We start from the raw sequence: 22,078 nt of genomic DNA, 5'->3' as shown, positions 1-22,078 counted from the left end.
AATTGGAGGCTATTCACTGTACCTGCCTTGGTCTCATTTCTACAGTAACCCTACCAAGATGGGTGGGAGTTTAATGCTTGGTGTCTGAAAAAACTGTATGTAGCACCTTTTACCTTGTTTGTTTGACTTGCTAGTGCGAATGGAGTATTCAGACCTGCTGTGCCTACCTCAGCTCTTACATTTTGTGATGTTTGGACTAAGAACAGATTTCCCTCAGTGAACTCTGTTAAGTGAAGTGAGCAGAAATTGTTGCGGAACATAACTGCAGAAAAAACTAAGTTGAACATGACTGTGTGGACAGTAATTTGTCAAGAGTATATTTTAAAATAAAAAGAGAGTTAGAGTACCATGAAAAACATTCCAACAGCTGGATTCTGTTATAACATGATGTTTTAATATCAATTTATCTACAAAATCTTTACTGACACCACTGTATTCTGGTCTTCATGAAAGTGCACTGTCACTGAAGCAAAGAAACATATAAAAGTTACAAACAAACAGACTGTACCATTTTTACCATAAAATGTCCATTCATTTGGTCATTGGTACTTACAGTATAAATGAGCAGAGTCATATTGAAACAAGATGGTTCAACGTTTATGTAGCGGTATTTGAATTTCTACTGTAGAATTCTTTTGTTGAACAGTTTGTTCTTGTGAAACAGTTGTGCGTTTCCTCCACCTCATTCTTTATAATATAGCACTGAAGGTAGTTGCCACAAAACAGAAACCAAAAGAACCGGATGAGTACATTCTTCAGCTGTCCACAGCTGTTTCTCTCCTGATTTACCACACAGATTGGTAATCCATAGAGACAGAGCACAAATATAAGCATCTGCACCACAATGGGCACCATTTTTATGTCCAGGAGTTTTCCTTGAGGCCATGTGCAGTCCAGATCTTCCTTCCAGTAGCTGTTAACTGCACAGCTTGGTGGTCTCGTAATCCATCGAATTGGGCAGACGTGAGCTGAAGGCCTGTAAGGAGGCGTGAATGCGAACCACCTCGCTGGCAGTCAGTTTGAGGCGGTGCCGTAGAAGACAGGCAAACAGGTCCAACCTCTGCTGACCTGGAGGGGACAGCCGATTCACCCGGTCTCGTATTTCCAAGAGTTGAAGCATGGCAGTGTCCTGGGAGCCTTGGGTGTACGGGTAGTCAAGCTGCAAAATCAAGTCACGAATCGCCTCTGGGTCAAAGTGCATGCTGTAGCCAAACACCTGGATGCTGTTAATCTTCATGTAGCCCAGGTTCCGAACAGGATCTGTCATCTCTAAAGGCTCGTAATATATGCTGTCATTCACTCCATCCTGAGTCTTTATCCTGCTCCGAAGGTAGATATGAATGGTTTCAAAGAACGTCTTCCACTTGTTTCCCAGTGTCAGAGTCCAGTTGTAGCACTCAAAGGGCAGGTCCAGCTTGGTGGCCTGCCAGTCTGGAAAATTGTTCTCATTGACAGGGATGTACCAGCTCTCTGAGTGGCTCCCTCCAAAGGGGTTGATATATAGAGTAAGGACAGGCTCCAGGGTGCTGTTCTTTGTAAGGCAGATCTGGAGGGATACTCCCAGCAGCATATGGACCATGTTGGACTTGTACTTGTTGCTCTTCAGCGTCAGCAGCATCCTCTTTCTCCACGATGGGTCAAACCAGCTGTTAAGTCGCATGTCATTGCTGATGAAGATCGCATGGACCTATCAGACACACAGACAGGAAAACAGTATAGAAGTACCACACTCACAAACTCAGTAAGTACAAATAGGCAGTGGATAATTTAAAGTGTATCAGCATAAGAGCAAGACTGCAATTGTATGAGTTTTAAGAATTTGCTGTGAAATACTCATAAATTCTGTGAGGTATACAATTTGGCATTTTCGCCAAGGGGACGTCACACAACAAAGGTACCTGGCAGCTCAAGTCAAAACAGAAACATTGTTTCTCCCACAGATGTCTAAAGAAGCAGCTGTTAAAAATATCTGAGCACCACAAACTCAGTTTTGGTGCCCAGTGAGCAACTTTAATTGAAATAAATATCTTAACTTCGGCGCAACATTCCCACCTTGAACCACTTGTCTCAACTCATCAAATACCAATGAGCACGGTTACATGCACACTAATAAACCGATCATTATCTGATTTCTACAGTTAACTGATTATTCAAGTGGTCATGTAAACAGCATAATCCGATAGGCTTTATCAGATAAAAGCCATTATCTGATTATGAGAAATCAGATAAACACATCTAGCTTTTTCCCCAATAGTCAGATTATTCGGTGCATGTATACCCTTTAATCTGGTTTCTTTCGGGTTTTGCTATTTTATACTCCCACTCCACTACATTTTAGAGGGAAATATTGTACTTTCTACTCCACTACGTTAATCTGACAGCTTTTGTTTCCTTTCAGATAAAGATTTTACATAAAATAATATATTTTTATATTCTCAGTGTTTAAATTGTCACTTTTATTTTATCTTACTTATATGTTATGCACTTTGTGTGACAAGTTTATATACAATACACTTGTATATTGCACTTTGCAGTACTTTTACTCCGAATCTACCCAAAGTATGTAAAATTGGCTCCACATTGATAAACTACACATTAGAATGCTCTCACATGTATTTGTTAATGATAAAAACAAACAGTACTGTAAGAATATAAGCTGTCAGCATGATGAGTGCTTTATTTTGCAAATATATGACTTGCGTACTTTTCGAGGTTTTTCAAGGATATGAGTACCTACTGTAACAGGAAGTTTGAGTTTTATGTCATGTACTTGGGGAGAAATCCAACTGAAGGACTGAATCATGTAAACCAGGTTTTTCTGATTATCAGATTATTGAAGTGCACGTAAATGCGTCAAATCGGATTATTACCATTACCTGATTATTCCCAGTTATCTGATTATTGTGCACATGTAAACGTGCTCAATGTTTGGCTAGTGATGCTACGTGTCAAACTATGATGACACTCTACATATCCCCCTAGTATCCACTTTGGACAGTCAGGGATGATGTGTCAATTGCTGCTTGTTACATGCACAGTGATTTTTCAAAAGAAACTTAAACTAAGTAGGTTTGCTAAGGATTTAGGTTTATTTCTTAAGGGTTAGGCAACAAAAGTACTTGGTTAAATTTGAAAAAAAGATCATGAAGATGCAAGGTACATCAAGCTGCTGTTTCCAAGGACAAAATGACCCTTCAAGCTCACCTATTTTGATTTATAAAAAGTAACTGTGTAATGGCACAGTATAATATACATCACTGCTGGGCATTTTTTGTCAAACAGTGCCTATAGTTTGATAATGTAACACAAAGCAAATCTATTTTTGGCCATGACGGGCTCACCAGATATGATTTTCTACAGATCAAATCACTACCAAAATCTGAACTGGGTTTCTATAATAGTCTTCCCTATTTTAAAACCGTTATGCTGCCTCAGATGTAGAACATGTTTCAACACATACCGTTTCTCAGTAACCAGAAGGGCAAGACTTTGTAATGCTAAGTAGTTTCCATGAGTGAGTATTTCCTCCCCAGGATACCGCTGTGAAAGACAGCTCAGCTCTCGGTCAGGCTGACACGATTAAACAAAAAGCTAAAAGAAAAATACCTCGAGCCTGCGGTCAGCTCTCTGCAGTAGGTAGCCCAGCTCCAAATCCTGGAGGTCGGTCTCAAATCCCAGATAGTTCTCTGTAGAGTCGGCCACCATGGACCTGCAGGCCCCCTGCGTCAGGGCAAAGCCCGGGTTGCAGCTCCCACAGCGGGTGTGGTTGTCTGGCGCGCATGCTGCGCAGGCCGAGCCTTCCCCAACAGTGCAGGGCGGCGGCAGCTGACAGGGGCTGTGTTCGTATCGGCAGCTGCAGCTGTGGAGCTCCTCAGAGAATGCACCAAGCTGGTTGTTCTCTGAGCAATACAGGAGAGACTGCAAGTGACTCAGCCAGTATGACTGAGGCCTGCACCAAGAAGGAAGAAAAACAGAAGGAGCAGAGAGGGATTGGTTATTGAACAGGGCTTATAGGATGAGCTGGTTTATTGGGTCCAGGACACCTGTCTGGGTGTGCAGACAGCTTGCTCATTAAAAAAAAAAAAAAGAAGAAAGAGAAGGCATAATCAGCATAATGCAAGGCATGCAGACAGGCCAGAGTGGATTCAAGCAAGCGTGGTTTAGGTGAGGTTAAAAGACCTCTGTGAATGAGGCTTTTTAGAGCTGCATTCCATTATTTCACCAGCTTTTCAATTGTTTTATTTCAACGCATACTTTGGAGTTCAGAGTTTTATTCTAATTTCACAGCTACAAACTCTTGCTTACCCAGTGAATCCACAGTCTACCTTTTTTAGTTGGATATTTCCAACAGGATAATGATCTCAAAACTGCATGGACGTGTTTGCAGAAATACCTCCATGTTATTGAGTCAAGCTGGCCTGACATTCCTGCGGAGTACGCCAGTTTTTTGTTGTCATGAAGTGCCCGATGAGCGTAGGATACACATGCAAAGAATATGAGCACAAACAGCGGTGTTTGAAAAAGAAGCGAAAGCGAGAGACAGTAGAGAGAGAGAGAGAGAGAGAGAGAGAGAGAGAGTTGTCTTTGATCAGTTTGTGACATAAATATTAGAAGTGCGCTGCAGCCGTAGGGTAACTGACTCTCAGACATACATATAATTCCCCCATGTGGGCCAGAGTTTGATTCCCGTCTGTAGCACTTTCTTGACTGTGATCCCTTTATGCCTCTTATCCTCTTTGCTTGCTGAAGAGAAGAAATGCACAGTACATACCGCTGGCTTTCCTTTTAGAAAAAAAGAAAAGAAAACCTTTTTCTTTGATGAGGATGTATTGTGGTAAACTTTATGCTAATCTGAAAATGTTTGCTGGATTACAATTGGGGCATCCTTCCTCTGCATCCCAATTTTATTGTGTGCTTGGCAGTTGGAAGCAAGTCTGAGTTCAGAAAATCACTGATTTGAATATCAAAACCCCTAATGGGAAAAGCAGTCATGGGAAATGAACCGAAAGGGCTCTTCCTTTCCATCACACGCTACCTGTGGGCAAGGCATTTCACCTCCGACAGCTTCAGCAGAGCAAAGCAGTCACAGAGACAAGACTGCGGCTGTACTGTTAGTTCCCTGGTGTGATTATGTACGGCCTTCCTGCTCCCTGCAACTCTTCCTCCAAACCGCTGCTGTAAATCAAAGTGTCTACTAACTTCTGTGTTACCTTTAAGGGAGCAGAAAATGAAATCAGCCAAATATGCAGTTGCTGTTTTTTGGAAATAGCATAAAAACAGCTCTGATTGAGTTACTCATTGAGTCAAGCTCTAAATTCTTCTTTTTTTTTTTTCTTGTAATAAACAGAAAACTCAGGGACTTAGAAAATATAAAAGCACTTTCCAGAGGTTGGTGGACTTTTAAATTAAAAATAATAATAATAAAAAAAATATATATACATATACATATATATATATATATATATATGTATATATGTATTGGATTCCCTGATGCAAGGTTTGATTGATGTAATATAACAGTGCAACATTTGGCCAAAAGTATGTGGACACACACAAAAATCAAAAAAAATTCCACCCAAAAAACACAACAGCTAAAAACCTTTGCACCCAAATGTGATAACCGAAGATGTAATTCTCAATCTGCTGTCATTAATCTACTGCTATCACAGTCTGTACTCTTCTGGTGTCAGGCGTGGAACCTAGCTACAGGGATTTGCTAAGAGCATTAGTAAGGGGATAGGATGTGATAAGTAGTGTGATAAGGCCTGACTCACAGTCTGCATTTCTGTTCATCCCAAATGTGTTGGATGGGGTTGAGGTCAGGGCTCTGTATAGGCCAGTGAAGTTCTTCAACTTCAAACTGAGAAAACCATTCTTTATGGACCAGGCTCTGTGCATTGTTATATTGAAACAGGAAAAGTCTGTTGCCCAAACTACTCAAAGTTGGAAACACAATATTGTCTCAAATACCACCACAACTGGCCACAGATTAAAAGTACACATAAGCTGTTTTCTCACAAGAACTCCAGGCAATGTTTGAAGAATCAGGTCCAGACATTGTCCAGAGTTTCCCTTTCAGCAGCAAACAACAGGAGATAGTCTATGTCTGAAGTGTTGTCACCTCCTGGAAATACTCCATTTGGCTTAGGCCAAGGGTGGCACCTGGGTAGAGTGTGCAGGATGCTGGACGTGCTGTGGTCACGTAGCCGGTTTGTAATTTGGTCGTGAACAGAGTGTCTTGCCGTTCTGACGATTTCATCAAATCCCTTCATCTCTCCAGTTGGACATTTTCATCACCTTCTTTATGTAAATTACCCTTCTTCACCCTCAGATGTTTGTTTTCTTTCAGTTTTGGGCAAGTTGCATTATATAAACCTCATCAACATGTCCACTCCCTCGCTGAGAATTCTTTGGACAATTACCTGCTCTATTCACACATGGGTTTAATTGGAAATTACATGGACTTACTGGAGCTGGCAGGGTAAAGTTGGTTTAGTGTCCAGTTTGACTTATTGGTCATTTGCGTTCTCACAGACAGCTCCTCTGGGTCTAGATAATATCAGGTTTGCTGCAAATGTGTTAAAGGGGCTATGCAGTATTTAGACAGGGGTTTCCATAATTTAGAGTATGCACAAGCTGTGTTTCACAATAACATGCTTACATTATTAATATCATATTGTAATATTGAATTTATAATTAGAATTGTCATTTTCCATAGTCTCTCTTTCCAGAACCTTTCCGATTAACTCATAATTACTTTCTATCAGATATTCTGTATGTATACCAACAGAAATTTGCAAAGCAGTCAATTAGTCAACCAAAACAAAAGCAAAAAAATAGAAAAAGTCATAATTATGGATGATGAAGAGGAAGAAAAGACCAGTGTCATGATATGCAATAATCACGCCTTGTGGACATTTTTCCTCTGTACAAAATCATGTAATTGAAACAGCGTGAGGCTGCAAAGATGAAATTGGTCTGATCTACTGAATCCCTTGACAAGTTAATTAAAAAGCTATTCAACATTTTTGGAGTCAAATCTTAATTGCACTCTTCGTAGTCAAACAAAGATGAGAGGACTCCTCCAGTGCAGCATTTAAGAACTTGGCGTACACGAAAAAAAGCTGCCACCTTTTTTTTGGTTGGGAAACCTACGCACAAGAATTTCCGGAGTACTGAAAACATCACTTGAATGACAATGTGTATCATTATGCCTAATGGCAAAAGTTTTGAGCACAAAGTGTGCTGTTCAGTCTTATCATTACCCGCCTAATAAAAGCCAAGCTGACTGCTGCTTCGACTGACTCGTTCGCTCATAATTGTCAGTGCGGAGGAAAAAGTAGCCCTCAGGAGGCAAAATCAATCACATATCTCTCATCTATCTCAAGTGCCTCAAACAGGATGTTAAAGGGAGAGTGAGGGGTTTTTGGAGAGCTTCCGTTTCTCTGCCAGGCAAAACTGACAAACATCCCATTCTCAATCTCTTTCCACTGAGTACGAAGACTTCTGTGAAGAGAGAAAAGAAACGGAGAGCTTCATAGTTGACGCGCTGGTAATAACATAGATAAACACTGCCTGGATGAGGGTGATGACGCTCCCACTCCTTTTCCTCACAAGTGGGTGGGAATATCAGCTGCATAGATCAGTGATTAATGTGTGTTTTGGCAATGTGCTGGAGAGGACGACACAGATTAGGGCTGAGACAGAGAACAGAAAGAAGAGGCAAAGAAACCAAGGGAGAGACTGGACATTGAACAGATTGCACTGTATAGATTAATCTGCCGGTTGATTTATGTGTTGTGCTCTCTAGCATCGCCGGCATTACTTTGGAAGCTCAGTCGATCTGAGCGCTCTCTGACTGACAGTAATGGTTGGATTCATCACCTACGGCAATCAGCCTCTCTGAAGGAGAATGGTAGCCTGAGTAAATGTGAATTTTATTCAGTCTTAAAACACTAAGCTGAAATTTGGAAACTGTCCTCACCAGCATTGGTCAAACACTTAAAGTAACCTATTTGTTTTTACTGACAAGTGACCTCTTGCTGGCATGTGTAAAATGGCTGTCCTCTCTCAGCAGCAAAGGCTGAAGGCGTGTGAAGTTGTTTTAACACCACCAAAAGTCACAGAGGAGGGCAAAGTGAAAAAAAAAAAATATATATATATATATATATATCAAACTTTGACACAAGAGACAGATATTCCTAACAACAGCCAACACTGATTTCACTAATCCTTGGGGGCAATATTTACCTCCTACACATGAAAGTTTTAGTTCCCTTAACTTAACCTTGACCATAGAGACTTTGATAACCCTCTGAAGTTAAGAAAGTTACAAAATTGTAAAAGTGGAATTGTGAGCTTCATGGCCTAGAAGCCAATGCAGAGGATTTGGTTGCAAAGGGATTTCATGGAGATGAAGTCCAATGAAATGAAATGAAGATTTCATGATTTCATGAAGATTTCATGAACCCTGATAAAGATTTAATGGAGCGGAGACTTGTGGATCTCTGATGTTAAACTTTACTGTTGGAGCAGCTGATAAAAGCAAAATAAGCCAGGTAGGCTGACATATCTTCATCAATATAAACTGGCCTACATGTGGTTGAAGAGGTAAAGCTCGTTTACAGTAGGTGTCTGGCACATCTTAATGGTATTTCACTGCATTTCAACATGTAGCAGGATGCACATATTTCTTGGCGAAAGCTGTACAAAAGAGATAAAAATGAAATCCTCTACATATATTAAAAGGGGTATTGCAAGTGCAGTGCCGCCACAGCAATGGCAGCTTGTTTACTTCCACCTACATCCCTGGATTAGTCTATAGAGTGAACTGCAGGCTGTGACTCGATGTACAGTAGCTTTGGGCAAAAAAAATGCGAGAACCTCATGGGGTATACATCAAACAGAACGAGAAGAATGTACAAAGAGAGAAATACATTACAAAGAGACATCGCCTTGTAAAAATGTTGGCTGCAGCAGGATCAAAGGTACCCTTGGCTAAAATATAATACAGCTTTGTCAAATAAGACATACACAGTTAGCATACATGTGTATTTCAGCAATTGTGCTCACCGTTCTCTTGGTAGGCGGACTTGGGGCTGTCGGTGACATCTTTTACTGAGACTGAAGAGCTTGAAGATTACTCTCTGGGCTCGTCTGGAGAGGACCCGCATGCTGTTCTCCAGCTGCTCATATCGCCACTGAAACAAGTTGTCCATTGACCACAAGTGTTGGATGCTTGACACATTCAGGAAGTAGCTCTGGGGCAGCCTCGCATAGAATGCCTTGAATTCATCTGCAGCGACAGATAAGAGATGTAACAGGGGGTATCTTATCATTTTGTCATCAATACCGCATTGCCATTATTATTTCCAAGAAGATTGTTAGCATCCCTTATCCCCTATACTGCATGCAGCAATACCATGACAAATATTGGTCTATTGATGATACCAAATTATATAGAATAATACTGCAATATATGATGAGCAACTGGCAAAAGTGTAGCATGCTAACAGTAACACAACTATGTGCCCTTTCTTAGATTTTTCTTTCCTGTGATTACAGATTTTCTCAGCTGCTAACAATACATGTTAAGGTTGTGCTTGGCCTCCTTTACCAACTGCCTGCTTTCATATAATACATTAACCAATCAATGATGACCACCTGAAATATCTTGTAAATACAATGTGGTCAAGGAACACCCACACTCCCAACATGTCAAGTAACCACTATTGGTCAGTGGGCCCACGGGTTCAAACTCTTATTGTCTAGGCATGCCTCTAGTGTTAGATTTGGGTGCTCAGTGACAACACATTCTCACTTCAACTTCGTCACATTGACGTTTGGCCATGGACATTGAACGTCGAGATACAATGTGCAAGGTACGGTATGTTTATAGATGTTCTTGGATACTATATATATATCATTTTTCCCTTCAACAACAAACACATGATTATGTTTTGCAAACACATGCACATGGTTTGGTTTAGGAAAAACAATCAGGGTTTGGCTTTACAATCTTACGGGTAGCGAACACCAGCCTCACGGGTGAAAGCCGGTGGTTGTTGGACCCATCCGCCACCCCTCTCATCCATCCTACTAAGACTGCCACAGTCTTAACTTTCGCAGGATACCCCCCTGATGCTGCCAGGCACTGACTGGCTGCGTATCACGCTGACGTGAGTGGAAGGCTTTTTTCGTCGCTGTCTGACACCAGAAGTCACTGACCAAGCACCGGATTTTGACGACTTCAGAGTAAGACTGAGTTGTAAGGGATGGCCTGTCAGTTTCTGCTTGTTACATGCAAAGTTTCGTTTCAAAATAAACTTAGGTACTCACAGGAAATGTACGGTGTCAGCTTATTACATGCATGCAGTCTCTTTTCAAATATCTCCAAGGTAGGCTTACGTTGTAGGGAACACAAGTATTTGGTTGGATTAAAAAAAAAAGATCATGGTTTGGGTTAAAATCAATATGTTTGTTACTTACCTAACGTTACATAACATGTGACATCCTAGATTAAAATCGTTAAAATAGCTCAACGTTGATTTGGTTTCGCACAGGACACGAACAGCGGTCTCCTAGGTGAAAGTGCTGTGTTTGTTTGACCTTCCCACCCAACATGGACTTTCTCCCTCTTTATACTACATCAGTTGCTCAGTCAGAACATCCAATAATGACATATACTAAAGGGTGTAGCAGCAGGCCACTGACCAAGCTCTGGTATTTAATGAGTTGAGACTGCGAACGATCTGGGTCACATGATATTTTCAGACTTTTTGCCTTGACAAGGATCCCCTCAGCGCCCATTAAAAATAATTGACCAGTACACACTGAGCATCGTGGGATGCTACAAACCACAGAGGATTCACCAGTTGTGTCCTTCAGTTTGAGGCAAAAGATGGTGTATTTCTCAGATGCATTTCAAGGAGCCTTTGAAATTGGACAGACCTTGGCAGCCTGTTCTATTTGGGCTTGAAATGTGGATTTTTGGAGTACCTTGAATTGGGACCCTGGCAGGTGTTGCTTTGAAAAGCCAACTCAAACATTTTTATCATTTTCAGTAAAAAGGAAACCAATAGCATCCAAAATGACACTAAAGACGATCAAAAACATGAGAGGGTCCACTTTGAAGCAGATAGCAAAATGTTTAATGGGGACTTTGAAACATTAATGATATGTTGGCAGAGTCTACTCTGTGTCATAACACCAACCAACCATGATATATTATTGTTTCAGAATGACTGATACAGCCTTACTATAGCAACAATCTGTACTACCACTGAAAAAAATGAAATCAAAGGCAGATGAAATATGTTAAATCAAGCCAATATTCTTTTTTTAATCTGACAAGATATGGAGCAGTTTTCATGTTTGAGCATTTCACTTGTCCTTAATTAGTTACTGAGTCTTCATCACTGGGTCTGAGTAATTTGAAGCTTGAAACTAAAATTACCAGAATTATTAATCTGCTTGATCAGCACTGACAAGTACAAAACTGCTTTGTTGTCAGTCAGATATTCTTATTTTAAGCATCTTATCCTTTTCATCTCTTCACAAATTAAGAGCAGATAATGACATAATGGAATCCACTGTTTCATTGTTAATCTTACAGCTCAGCAATCATGTATTCTTACAAACAAAAAACAATACAGAACAAAGATAGTGGGCTTTTCATATCTGGGGAACACACTATGAGTCATGTGAACTGTTGTACAGGTCTTACATCATACGTTACCTTGACCGATTGCAACTGTGACCCACCATCTCTTCCTCCCAGTCCCTCCAGGGCTGCACTAGTTTAAAGATATCTGTTGGTTCTTTGAGATTAGATATTTTTTACTTGTTTTAAAATAAAATCTTGGCAAGTAAAATGTTCCTGTTCCATTGGCAGATAGTTTTGCTTATTCTAAGTAAGTTACTTTGAGTAAAGTTATTTTAGATAATATTTCCCTGGCTGGAGCAACTCTGGCCAGCGGGCGTTGCTTGGTTTTGGCTCGACTGTTCAGCCAGGTCACAGTTTTCTCATTTTACAGCTAAACAGTAAACTAAAAAAAATTCTGAAAACATTTGAGCTGAGAAGTATGCAATACAGTAACAGAATCTTGATCATCGCTGCCTAGTTTGAGAGAATGACTTACGCTCTTGAACAGTGACTGACATGATTGACAGCTGCATTAGAAACTTCTTGGCTCTAACTGGTTGTTTTCGTTAAGCCATGATGAGTTCTAGCAGATGTCATTAAGTGCACTACAATGTTTGTTTTGTTTGTTTTTACAGATTACCTGTCTCATGTACTACTTTCAGGATATAGCAACGCGTTCTAAGGCCCAGCACTTCAAATATCACCATTCTGTCAGTGGACTTTGACGTCTATGACGACTGTGACACGCATGGTATCTTCCTGGTTCTTCTGTTGTTGATGTTCTGGAAGCTGTGTCAATTTACGCTTGTTTCATGGGTTGTGTCTTTTCAAAATATTTAAAACCGAGATAAAAACCTCATATTTATATTTTATTTCCTTGTACAACAAAAGCATGTGGCTAGGTTTCGAAAAAAAACAAAACATTACGGTTTGGCTCAACACTCACATAGCAAATGAACAGCAGCCTCCCGGGTAAAAGTCCTGGGTTTTTTGGACCCATCCACCTTCCCTCCCGCCTGCCCTATAGGGATTTTCCAGCTCCTTATATTACAGTGTTGCAGACTGATGCCACCTGGAAAGGTGCCTTTAGGCATCAGTGTCTGACACTGAAATCTCTGACAAAGGGGAGGTATTTGATGACTTAGGAATAAGAATCGGATGGATAAAGTGACAGTTTCCGTAAATATGACACAAAGTTAATTTTTAAGTTACACACTGTAGCTTCAAAGGTGAATCTTCTTCACACACTTTTCTCCTATAACATTGCAACACTGTACTTAAGATATCATATAAGATCATTTTATTTGAGTTTAAAATGTTTGATTTGAAAAATATGATGACTTTTGATGATATGATATGATGACATAACTAAATTATATTTAGTGTGAATTCAACAGTCACGTATTGTAATAATAAGCTACAGATAGTCCTAACAATGTATGAATAAAACAAAAGGTAACTGTTTGGATTTCTGATTCTGTTATGTCCTGTTAAAGGGATAGTGCACCCAAAAATGAAAATTCAGCCATTATCTACTCACCCATATGAGGGAGGCTCAGGTGAAGTTTTAGAGTCCTCACAACACTTGCGGAGATCCAAGGGGAGAGGAGTTAGCAACGCAACTCCACCTAATGGAGGCTTACGGTGCCCAAGATTCAAACGTCCAAAAACACATAATTGAATCCACAACATATCTCCATACTGCTTGTCCGTAGTGATCCAAGTGTCCTGAAGCCCAGACATAAAAAGTTGTTTGGAAAAACGTCATTTGAACTCTGTTTTTAGCCTCATTGTAGCCTGTAGCTCTAACTGCCTCTCTGTGCACTGAGCTCACGTGTGCACGCTTGCGCGAGACCGTGAGACATGGGCACCACATTCACGTGTGTTCACGTGCTTTCACTGGTCTCGCGCGCAAGCGTGCACACATGAACACGGTGCACAGAGAGGCAGTTGGAGCTGCAGTGTTGTGAGGACTACCTGAGCCTCCATCGGCAAATGGGTGGGCAGATAATGGGTGAATTTTCATTTTTGGGTGCACTATCCCTTTAAGTCACCATTTGCTTCAAGGTTAACAATAGCACTGGGAGTAGGAAGGCATCACCCTCTGATTTTCAAGGGTTAGACCTCTTCCTGGCATCTTCCTTTGCTGATAAAGCAGCGAGCTAGAAATCTGTGATATCCCTAGCTGAAGGACACATTTATGACTCTTGCGAGTGTCTGCATTCTGGGCACGCTCCTGCCCTCACTTCACACCCAGCTATTAAAACATAAACTTTGAAAGTAATTGCACTTAGGGATATTTCAGCCAAATCTGAGGAGTGGAAAAAAAGACAGCCATTTTGATTTCACCTGAGTAATAATCACCAAGGCAGGGTGACCGAGCACAGCAATAATAACCAAACATTATGCTAAGAGCTTCCGTTTAAACTCTGTTTCCCCGGTGAAATGAAAAGCTGGACTGGCAATAAATGGGTTTTATAGCTGATTAATGTGCTCTAGACATATTGTAAACTACCTGAGCCGAAAGCTGTTGATTTTTTTTTTAATCCGGTCCTGTCGCATTGTTAATTTCCTTTATGCAGATAGTGTTCCAGGACCCAGGATTCACAACCAGCTATTATAGTTCACCTATAAATCATAGAATAGGGAGGAACATACATATAGGAACTTCACTCTGATTTAACGGTGCAGATAAAACACTTGAATTCATCCTCACTCCCTCTCATATGAATGATTTATACTCTAAAAGTTGATTTTCCTGCATTTAGGATGAGGCATGCAACATGAAACGGAGTAAAAATCCATCATTATCCAGAGGGCGTTCTTACCAGATTCTTCAAACTCCTTATAGAGCATCTCCCATGTCTCTGTGATCCTCTCCAGGCTCTCCTCCATGGCTTGGATGTCCATATAGGGACAGTTGCACTCTGGGAACTTGGGGTCACAATGGCACCAGCAGTCATTGTCCTTGCAGACAAATTCACCCTCTCCATTACAGGCTATGTAGCTGAGAGCAGCCTGCACAAAACTTTCTCTCAAGTAGTCTGGAAGGATCACCTGTAAGCCTGTAAAACCAAGCCAGATTTATTGCCTTTATCGAACTGTGAACTTGACAGGGGAGTGACAATGCAGTAGCAATATAGTGCTGGCTGAGCTTATAACTAAAAGGGGACCTAATATGCTCATTTTCAGGTTCATAATTTTATTTTGGGTTTTTACTGAAAAAAATTACATGCTTAAATGTTCAAAAAACACTGCCTGTGCTAGAGCACCTGTATTCATCCTCTGCCTGAAACTCTCCATTTTAGTGCCTGTCTCTTTAAGACCTCCTCCGTAAACTATCTCAGGGGTTATAACTGTAACGCAAAAAATTAGCAGCACTTTCTAATTTGAGGAATAACTACTAAATGTTTCTGAACCAAAATCTTCACAGCCAGACACGTTCAAGCAGGAATCTGATCTGAATGAAGGGAGAAATTAACAACATCAGCAACCAAGATTACATGATTCCCTTATGTTAACATGTAGCCACAAGTAGCCTTGAACTTACAGCTAGAAAATGACTGTAACTGACTGTGGCAGCACTTTCTACCGTGCAAAGTCACCAATAAAAGCTTCTAAACTCAAGACTTCATAGCCTGACATGTTCCAGCAAGAACCTGATCTGAAATTGGGGAGAAACTAAAAACACTGGCGACCAAGTTTACACGATTCCCTGACATCAGCATGTAGCTACATGTAGCAGTGTACTTGCAGCCAGTGTATGACTGTACCTGACTATAGATGATCTTTCTACAATGAAAAATCACCAAGAAAAGCTTCTAAACCAAAACCTTCACAACCGGACATGCTCCAACAGGAATATGATCTGAAATTAGGGAGAAATTACCAACACTGGCAACCAAGATAACATGTTTTCCTCACATTGCAACGTGCTGCTAGATGTAGCAGTGCAGGTTAGGTAACTCAAACACTTGCAGTAGCATGCCTGCTGACATATAAAGCATCTATAAAGAGCTGATGTCAGCTTGTCTGGAAAATAGAAAACAATGTTGAAAACAGGGTATTCAGAAGGGTCTGAAGGCTGAGGTTTCTGCTTACATGTTTTACTTTTACGTACATTTACTTAAAATTTTAACTTAGGCCACATTTCATGTGAGCATTCAACACTGTGACATCATATACTGTACATGACAGAATATAAGGAAAGGCATAATAGGGCCCCTTTAATAACATCTACAAGTCTGAACTGTACTGATGTTTATTTTCCCTTGTGCTTATAATTTTCAAAATAATTTATAAAAACCTATCATGACAAGCTCAATAAAAGTAGTAAAAATCAAACAAACCTTGCAGCTGGACTTTATTTTCAGGGCTCTGAACCAGCACAGAGCTAACAGAGTCGAGGTTGTCATAGTTACTGCATCCGAGAGGACCTGTGCGGGTCTCTGTCACCTGGGCAACAACAAATAAACAGCTCATTTATAAATGTTCGGCAGCATCCATTTTAGAACATGGTTAAGTTATATATTTTTTACTTTATAGTTACTATACATACTATATTTCTTCACTGATATATATATATATATATATGTATATATATATATATATATATATATATATTTAAGAGTACTTCTGAATGTCAGATACAAAATTAGTGTGAAGGGACCCACAGAAAATGTGCTTTGTGTAACATAAGTGGCTTTCTCTCTTCTGTTTAAATAAAGCACTTTCTACATAATCAATTGTGAATGTGAAAGAAACGGAAAACTGGGGTAAGCTCATTTAGATTCCTCTAAATTGCTGTAAGAGTGCTGCACTCATTTATCTGCAAGAATGCTACACACTTCTTTTTTTGTCTAGTCACTGATTGAAGACATTTTCGATTGACCTTTGCCACAAAGCAGCTCCAGCAAAGCATCCTTTTTCACTTCATTTGCAAGAAGAGATCTTATTTCAGCGCTCTCCTTTTTCTTGCTGTGACACGGTGCAGAGCATCTAACTGATTCTCATTTTTCTCTCTTTGTGGTTCTGGGACACCATATTTTGTTCAGCGATTTGTCCTGGTCAGGCTTGTCAGAGGACAGTTGGTGTAAAGTGACAGATGGATGAGGCAAGACAATGAGGGTCAGTCGATCAGTAACACAATCATAGAGGGCTGAAGGGCTTGGGAACTTATATGAGGCCAGTGCTGCAGGGAAGTGAAAACTCAGTATGGGGCTCTTTAATCAAAAGCCTAATCCAGAAGAAAGGGGTTTGTGAGAGGAAGAATAAATATCCTCTGTGAATGAGAAAAGGAAAATGAAGATAATTTGAGTGCAATTCTTTGACAATAATATTCATATCACATTATAAATCCCTTGTTTCCCTCATGAGGGATTTTAATGCTGATATGAATGTGAGGAAATGAGATACAACCCTGGGTTTCAGACCACATGCATATTGAATCCTTATAAGGAATTATTTGATATGCCATATGATATGCCATATGGCAAACATTGACTGATGTGCAGAGCATTCAATTTCCGCTTTGCATAGCATCTGCTATTCACTGTAGATACATTCTGCTATATTAAAAAATACTTAATAGGACATTATTGGCCACCTGTATCTTGGCACATGGTTGTTTGAGGGAATGAAGCAAAGGCTGGAGTTATGTGGAAGACTTTTGCTTTTCTTTGGTATATTTTCATTTTTATTTCATGATGTGAACTCCAAGTTCCAGCGCTAAAAGTATTTCACTGACTCACTCAAACTGCACAGTGGGAACAAGAGAAGCACAGGAAGAAAAAAGTTTTGATCATTGCCGCATGCAGTGGATGAGTAATTCTGTTTTATTCTTTATTCTATACTGTTAGCACATACTGGAAAATACATTTTTACTATTTATGATCCTGGTTCTTGAGGTAGCCTGCCAGAGAGGTTGAGATGTACTCCAACTTTATGAATCACATTAAATTATTTCGTGCCACTAGAGGGCAGTAGACACATTAGCAGACAAACTGTCATTTTATATAAGTGGTGTAGTGCAGCAATAACCTCCGGGGCTGAAAAATTAAGCCAATGCAGAAACACCAAAAACTGCAGTTCCTCAAATGGCCACTTGAGGCTGGCTCCAAAATTGAGACGGTTTTGGTCTCTATAACTAATTTTCCCATTCATGACAACTGTACAAGAGGTTAATTTTTATATAACTCATCCATTTACACTTTGTCAAGGCTTAAAGTTACGTATATCTGCTAAGTATCACCAAAGTCTATGAGTCAGATCAACCCCTAACTCCTCTACAGCGGCACCCTCTTTTCCAAATATGGTCACTTCTGGCTTCAAAACTCCAAGATGGTCACAGCCAAAATGCTGAACTCGAGGCTTCAAAACATGACTTCATAAACCAAGAGGTGATGTCACTGCAGCGATGTCCATTATTTTTGTACAGTCTATGATTACAAATAACACATTAGCAAAACATAATTTGCAGAGCAGGTGGATTTATTTTTGGGTAGTGCTTGTAGTTATTTACCACATTTACAATGTTAGGTTACTGATACTGGAAGCACTTCAACAACTGAGTGGGCATCAAGGTCTCAATTGAACTGAAATACACACAACTTAAAGAACTACTTCTGAAAATATATTTTCTGTCATCTAATCAACAATGGCACTAACTTGTGTACATACATAAAAATATACTGTAGAAGTTAACCAAGTCTCACAAAACTCATTGATGAGAAAAACTCACAGATCTTAAAATACTTATGTGGACCACAACTAATAATCTGCAGCCTCAATACACTTTATTTCAGATTCTGTTGCAGTCTTCGATGAATTTGGCAACAATGGTGTGATGTTTTGATTCCAACAACAAAAGATTCACAGTAACTACAGCTCTGATTCATCCTATTATATTATCTGGGAGACTCCCATATTTCTATCTTAAGAAAATTCAGGATGTAAATGTAACTGTCTATGTAACATTAGCATTAGCCTAGTTCACTCCACCTGATGACTATAAGTCATTGTAGTGTACAGGTGATGGTTTTCCTGCTGGGCATCTCTGCCTGCCGCACGTTTCGCCCCCTAGCCAGTACGTCTCCCGGTGGGGGGGGCAGTGGCTTGATGGGGACGTCTCCCCGCCATCCCCTGCAGCTGCCCTCATTGGGGTGTTGCGCCCCAACTCCCATCCTTCCTCCGTAACCACAACCAATAACTCGCCTTCTCCGCCTCCTCCGCCAGCTCCTTGATCGCCTTCTTCAGGCTTGTCCCAGACATTCCGGCACTTCAGAGAGGCTGGATTGCTGACTTCCCCAGAAAGCCCCTGCATCCGACTGCTACGGGGTGGATGGTTGCAGCCCAGTCTCCCTCTCTGCATTCTGCTGCTAGGTCGGAGTAAGTCCAATATTATCCTCTCCTTTACGCTCTGGTTTGGTCTCCACCAGCTCCTGATTAAACTGTTTTCCTTTAGATCTTAACCTTTGCTTGCCAGCTAACCACAAACTCTGAATTTCTGCTCTTTGGTGCTGGTCAGATAGCAAATAATGTGTTCATGAGAGCTGCTTTGGTGGAAATGGGTGTTTGATTGCACATTTCCTTCTATGCAGTGATACAGTTGGTGAGTGTAGTTTGGTAGAAAGTAGTTTATGTTTATGTTTATTTTAAGGATCCCCATTAGCTGAATGCCTTGGCAATCAGCTAGTCTTTCTGGGGTCCACACCTTACATACAATATATTACACTACATTACATATAAAACATACAATTTCATCAATTTACATTATAAAATACAAAGCTTATGTTTATATGAAAGTTAAACAGAAAAAAGAAAATAAAGAAGAAGAAAAAGTTCCTACATAATACTGCTCGCTACACGGTCTGTGGATTATCTTGAGTAAACGGGTGATGGTTTCTTGAAAGAGACATGACTGTTGAGGTTTTTCAAATGTATTTTTGAACACCAAAGCCAAGGGCCATCTAGCTCCAATAAATTGAAGAGAAGTCAGACATCTCTACAGCCAAAAATTCCAACACGTGGCAACTCACACCAAAACAGTTTATATCGATAAATAGTACCACAGGTACGAGTAAAAACATGTATTTTGGATTCTGGGATGAACTGTCCCTTTGTGGGATTTGTTGTGTTTTTTTTTTCTTTCAGGTTTTAAGCTTATGAGTGTGTTAGTATGTAGACACTTCACTTAGTGAGTGTTTTTCTGTCTTAAGTGTATTGCTGTGGCAGTTATACACTACTTTCTTATTCCTCTGTTTGGTGTCCCTTGCCAGAAATATGCCTTACAAAATATAGTTTGGTTTGAGTGTGATCACAGATGACCATCTTAACCGTCTATCTACAATGCAAGATTCCAAACAATGATCGATCGAGTCTGACGGGGGAACACAAAAATGTATTTCTCTGCCATAATGAGAACACAATAAAATCGAGAGGCTGCCCACAAGACGAAAATATGAAACCAGAGACTCCTGCTGTTTCCTCGTCCAAGCCTGTCGCCTTGTTCATCACTGTGTGCAAACCGACTGGCAAATATTGCCTGAGTCAGGTGGGGATATCACCATCGATTCAGTCCATGAAATTCTCAAATCGTAACAAAAATGATCCCCAACGCTCTCGAACAACTGGAGTCATTACTCATTGTACAAACAAGCCGACCTGATCACAGACTCTGCTCTGGGCCGTGACTTCTTTAAGAGAGTCCAAATTTCCACAGCCAATCCCCACCACACCACAACAGTAACAGGCTTTTTCTCCAAAATGAGCTTCAATTTCCTATTTGCATGAAGACAGCAGGGGGGTCTTTGCCTCGCCAGCCCTTTCTTATTCATTCTTCAACTTGTTTGATTTTAAATTCATGCAGAGGACTGCTTAGTTGTATCAGTTCCGCCGCTGTGTGGGTCAACGCCTCGTGGAAATGATGCACGAGTGTGGAGGAATGTGCCGCTCCTTTGACTCACTTCCTACCAGTGATGGAGGTGAATCTCGCCTCTTCCCACTTCCTACCTGTCAGTTACGCCAGATGACTGCATTTGGAGCATGAAAGCGCACTCTCTCTTCTTCTCTTCCTCTCTGTAGCTACAGAAAGAAACCCTGATTCCCAAGAAATGAAACAGACAAAAGCATCTGCCTCTGCACCTCTGATGCGCCCACCTTAGCTGCAAAAGAAATACCCAGCCCTCCCTGCACACAATGTAGTGAGAGGACAGAGCTTTGATATAAGTACAGGGAGTCTGATTCATGTTCCGCTACAGCAGAGAAAGCCACACTTCACAAGCCGGCTACCGCTGTGTTCCGAGGAATGAAAAAGGCAGAAAGAAGGGTCATCCTCCGCTCCGTAGCCCTATTAACCCCATGCTGCCTGAAGGTGCCAACCAGAGGCAGAAACCTGTCGCGAGCTGTGTTTCACAAGATTCATTTATCTTCCCCTCACCATATGTGCTCATCACAAAGCTTCCTCCAGACCTGATGTGCTCACGGTAGCTGGAGATCATATCTCATCACAAGCAAGCTGATAAAAACCATCATCTTCCACTTTATTTTCATCACTGTTATCGTTGTATCATAGCAAGGAAATCATTAACATGTATGACTTTTAGAGATGCAGCTGACCACTGTGCAAATTACACCTGAAAGCAATACAAATTTTAACTTTGAAATTGAAATAAAAATTGATACTCTCCAATGAACAGTATGTGCACTGCACATAGAGATTAACTGGCGAGTGATTACAGAATTTTAAACATACCTATGCATTTCAAGACTCACTTTATCTATTAAGTGCAGTACTCCTTAATGATATTTATCATTGCATTGATACTTCTTTTAATTTAGTAGCATTCTTTCTTGTTATGTAATGGTAAGAAGCAGAGTTGTGTCACTTTATTTATTGACCTGTGAAAAGGTTTTGATTCTGTTGAACATCTTTTGATACAGAGATTAACTAGTATTGGTATATCTGACTGATTTGTGAATTAATTCTCAGAAAGTTCTCAGTATGTCCAATTTGATGGGCTCACCTCTAACTGGCTAAACGCTTGTAATGGTGTACCTCAGGGTTCTGTCTTAGGTCCACTGTTATTTTTCATTTTAAATAATAGTCTTGGTAAAACCTTAGACGGTGCCAAATTATTTTTTTATGCAGATGATATGGTAATTATTGTACCAGTTCCTCCATCACAGAGTCTGTGGCTAAATTGCAGGCTGTCTTTAATTTTATCCAGATTCAGCTTTCACAACTAAAGCTGGTCATAAATGTTGATAACACTAAGGTGATGCATTTCTTGCATTTCTCAAATGCTAGGAGGAAGCCTGTGAACAGTCCTGATTTTACTACTGCTCAGGGAGAGAAGTTAGAAGTTGTATCATGTTACAAATATCTTCGTATTTGCCTTAATAACTCCATTTCTTTTAAACCTCAAATTGATAATC

General features: G+C 40.4%; 1 protein-coding gene across 1 annotated transcript in view; it reads right to left on the bottom strand.

The window, feature by feature from the left end:
* Positions 1-384: 384 nt before the first annotated feature.
* Positions 385-22,078, bottom strand: part of LOC126396275 (BMP/retinoic acid-inducible neural-specific protein 3-like) — a 67,373-nt gene continuing 45,679 nt past the window's right edge. Inside the window, exons 5-9 of the mRNA XM_050054219.1 lie at positions 15,994-16,099; positions 14,473-14,709; positions 9,073-9,295; positions 3,607-3,949; positions 385-1,687 (exon numbers count right to left, since the gene is read on the bottom strand). Of these exons, the coding sequence (XP_049910176.1) occupies positions 917-1,687; positions 3,607-3,949; positions 9,073-9,295; positions 14,473-14,709; positions 15,994-16,099 (1,680 nt within the window). The 3' untranslated portion in view covers positions 385-916. The remainder of the gene's footprint in view (positions 1,688-3,606; positions 3,950-9,072; positions 9,296-14,472; positions 14,710-15,993; positions 16,100-22,078) is intronic.

The sequence above is a fragment of the Epinephelus moara genome, chromosome 10 (genome assembly GCF_006386435.1).
Source record: "Epinephelus moara isolate mb chromosome 10, YSFRI_EMoa_1.0, whole genome shotgun sequence".
Lineage (NCBI taxonomy): Eukaryota > Metazoa > Chordata > Actinopteri > Perciformes > Serranidae > Epinephelus > Epinephelus moara.
Note: the sequence above shows the minus strand (reverse complement) of the source record. Positions and strands in the feature narration are given on the sequence as shown.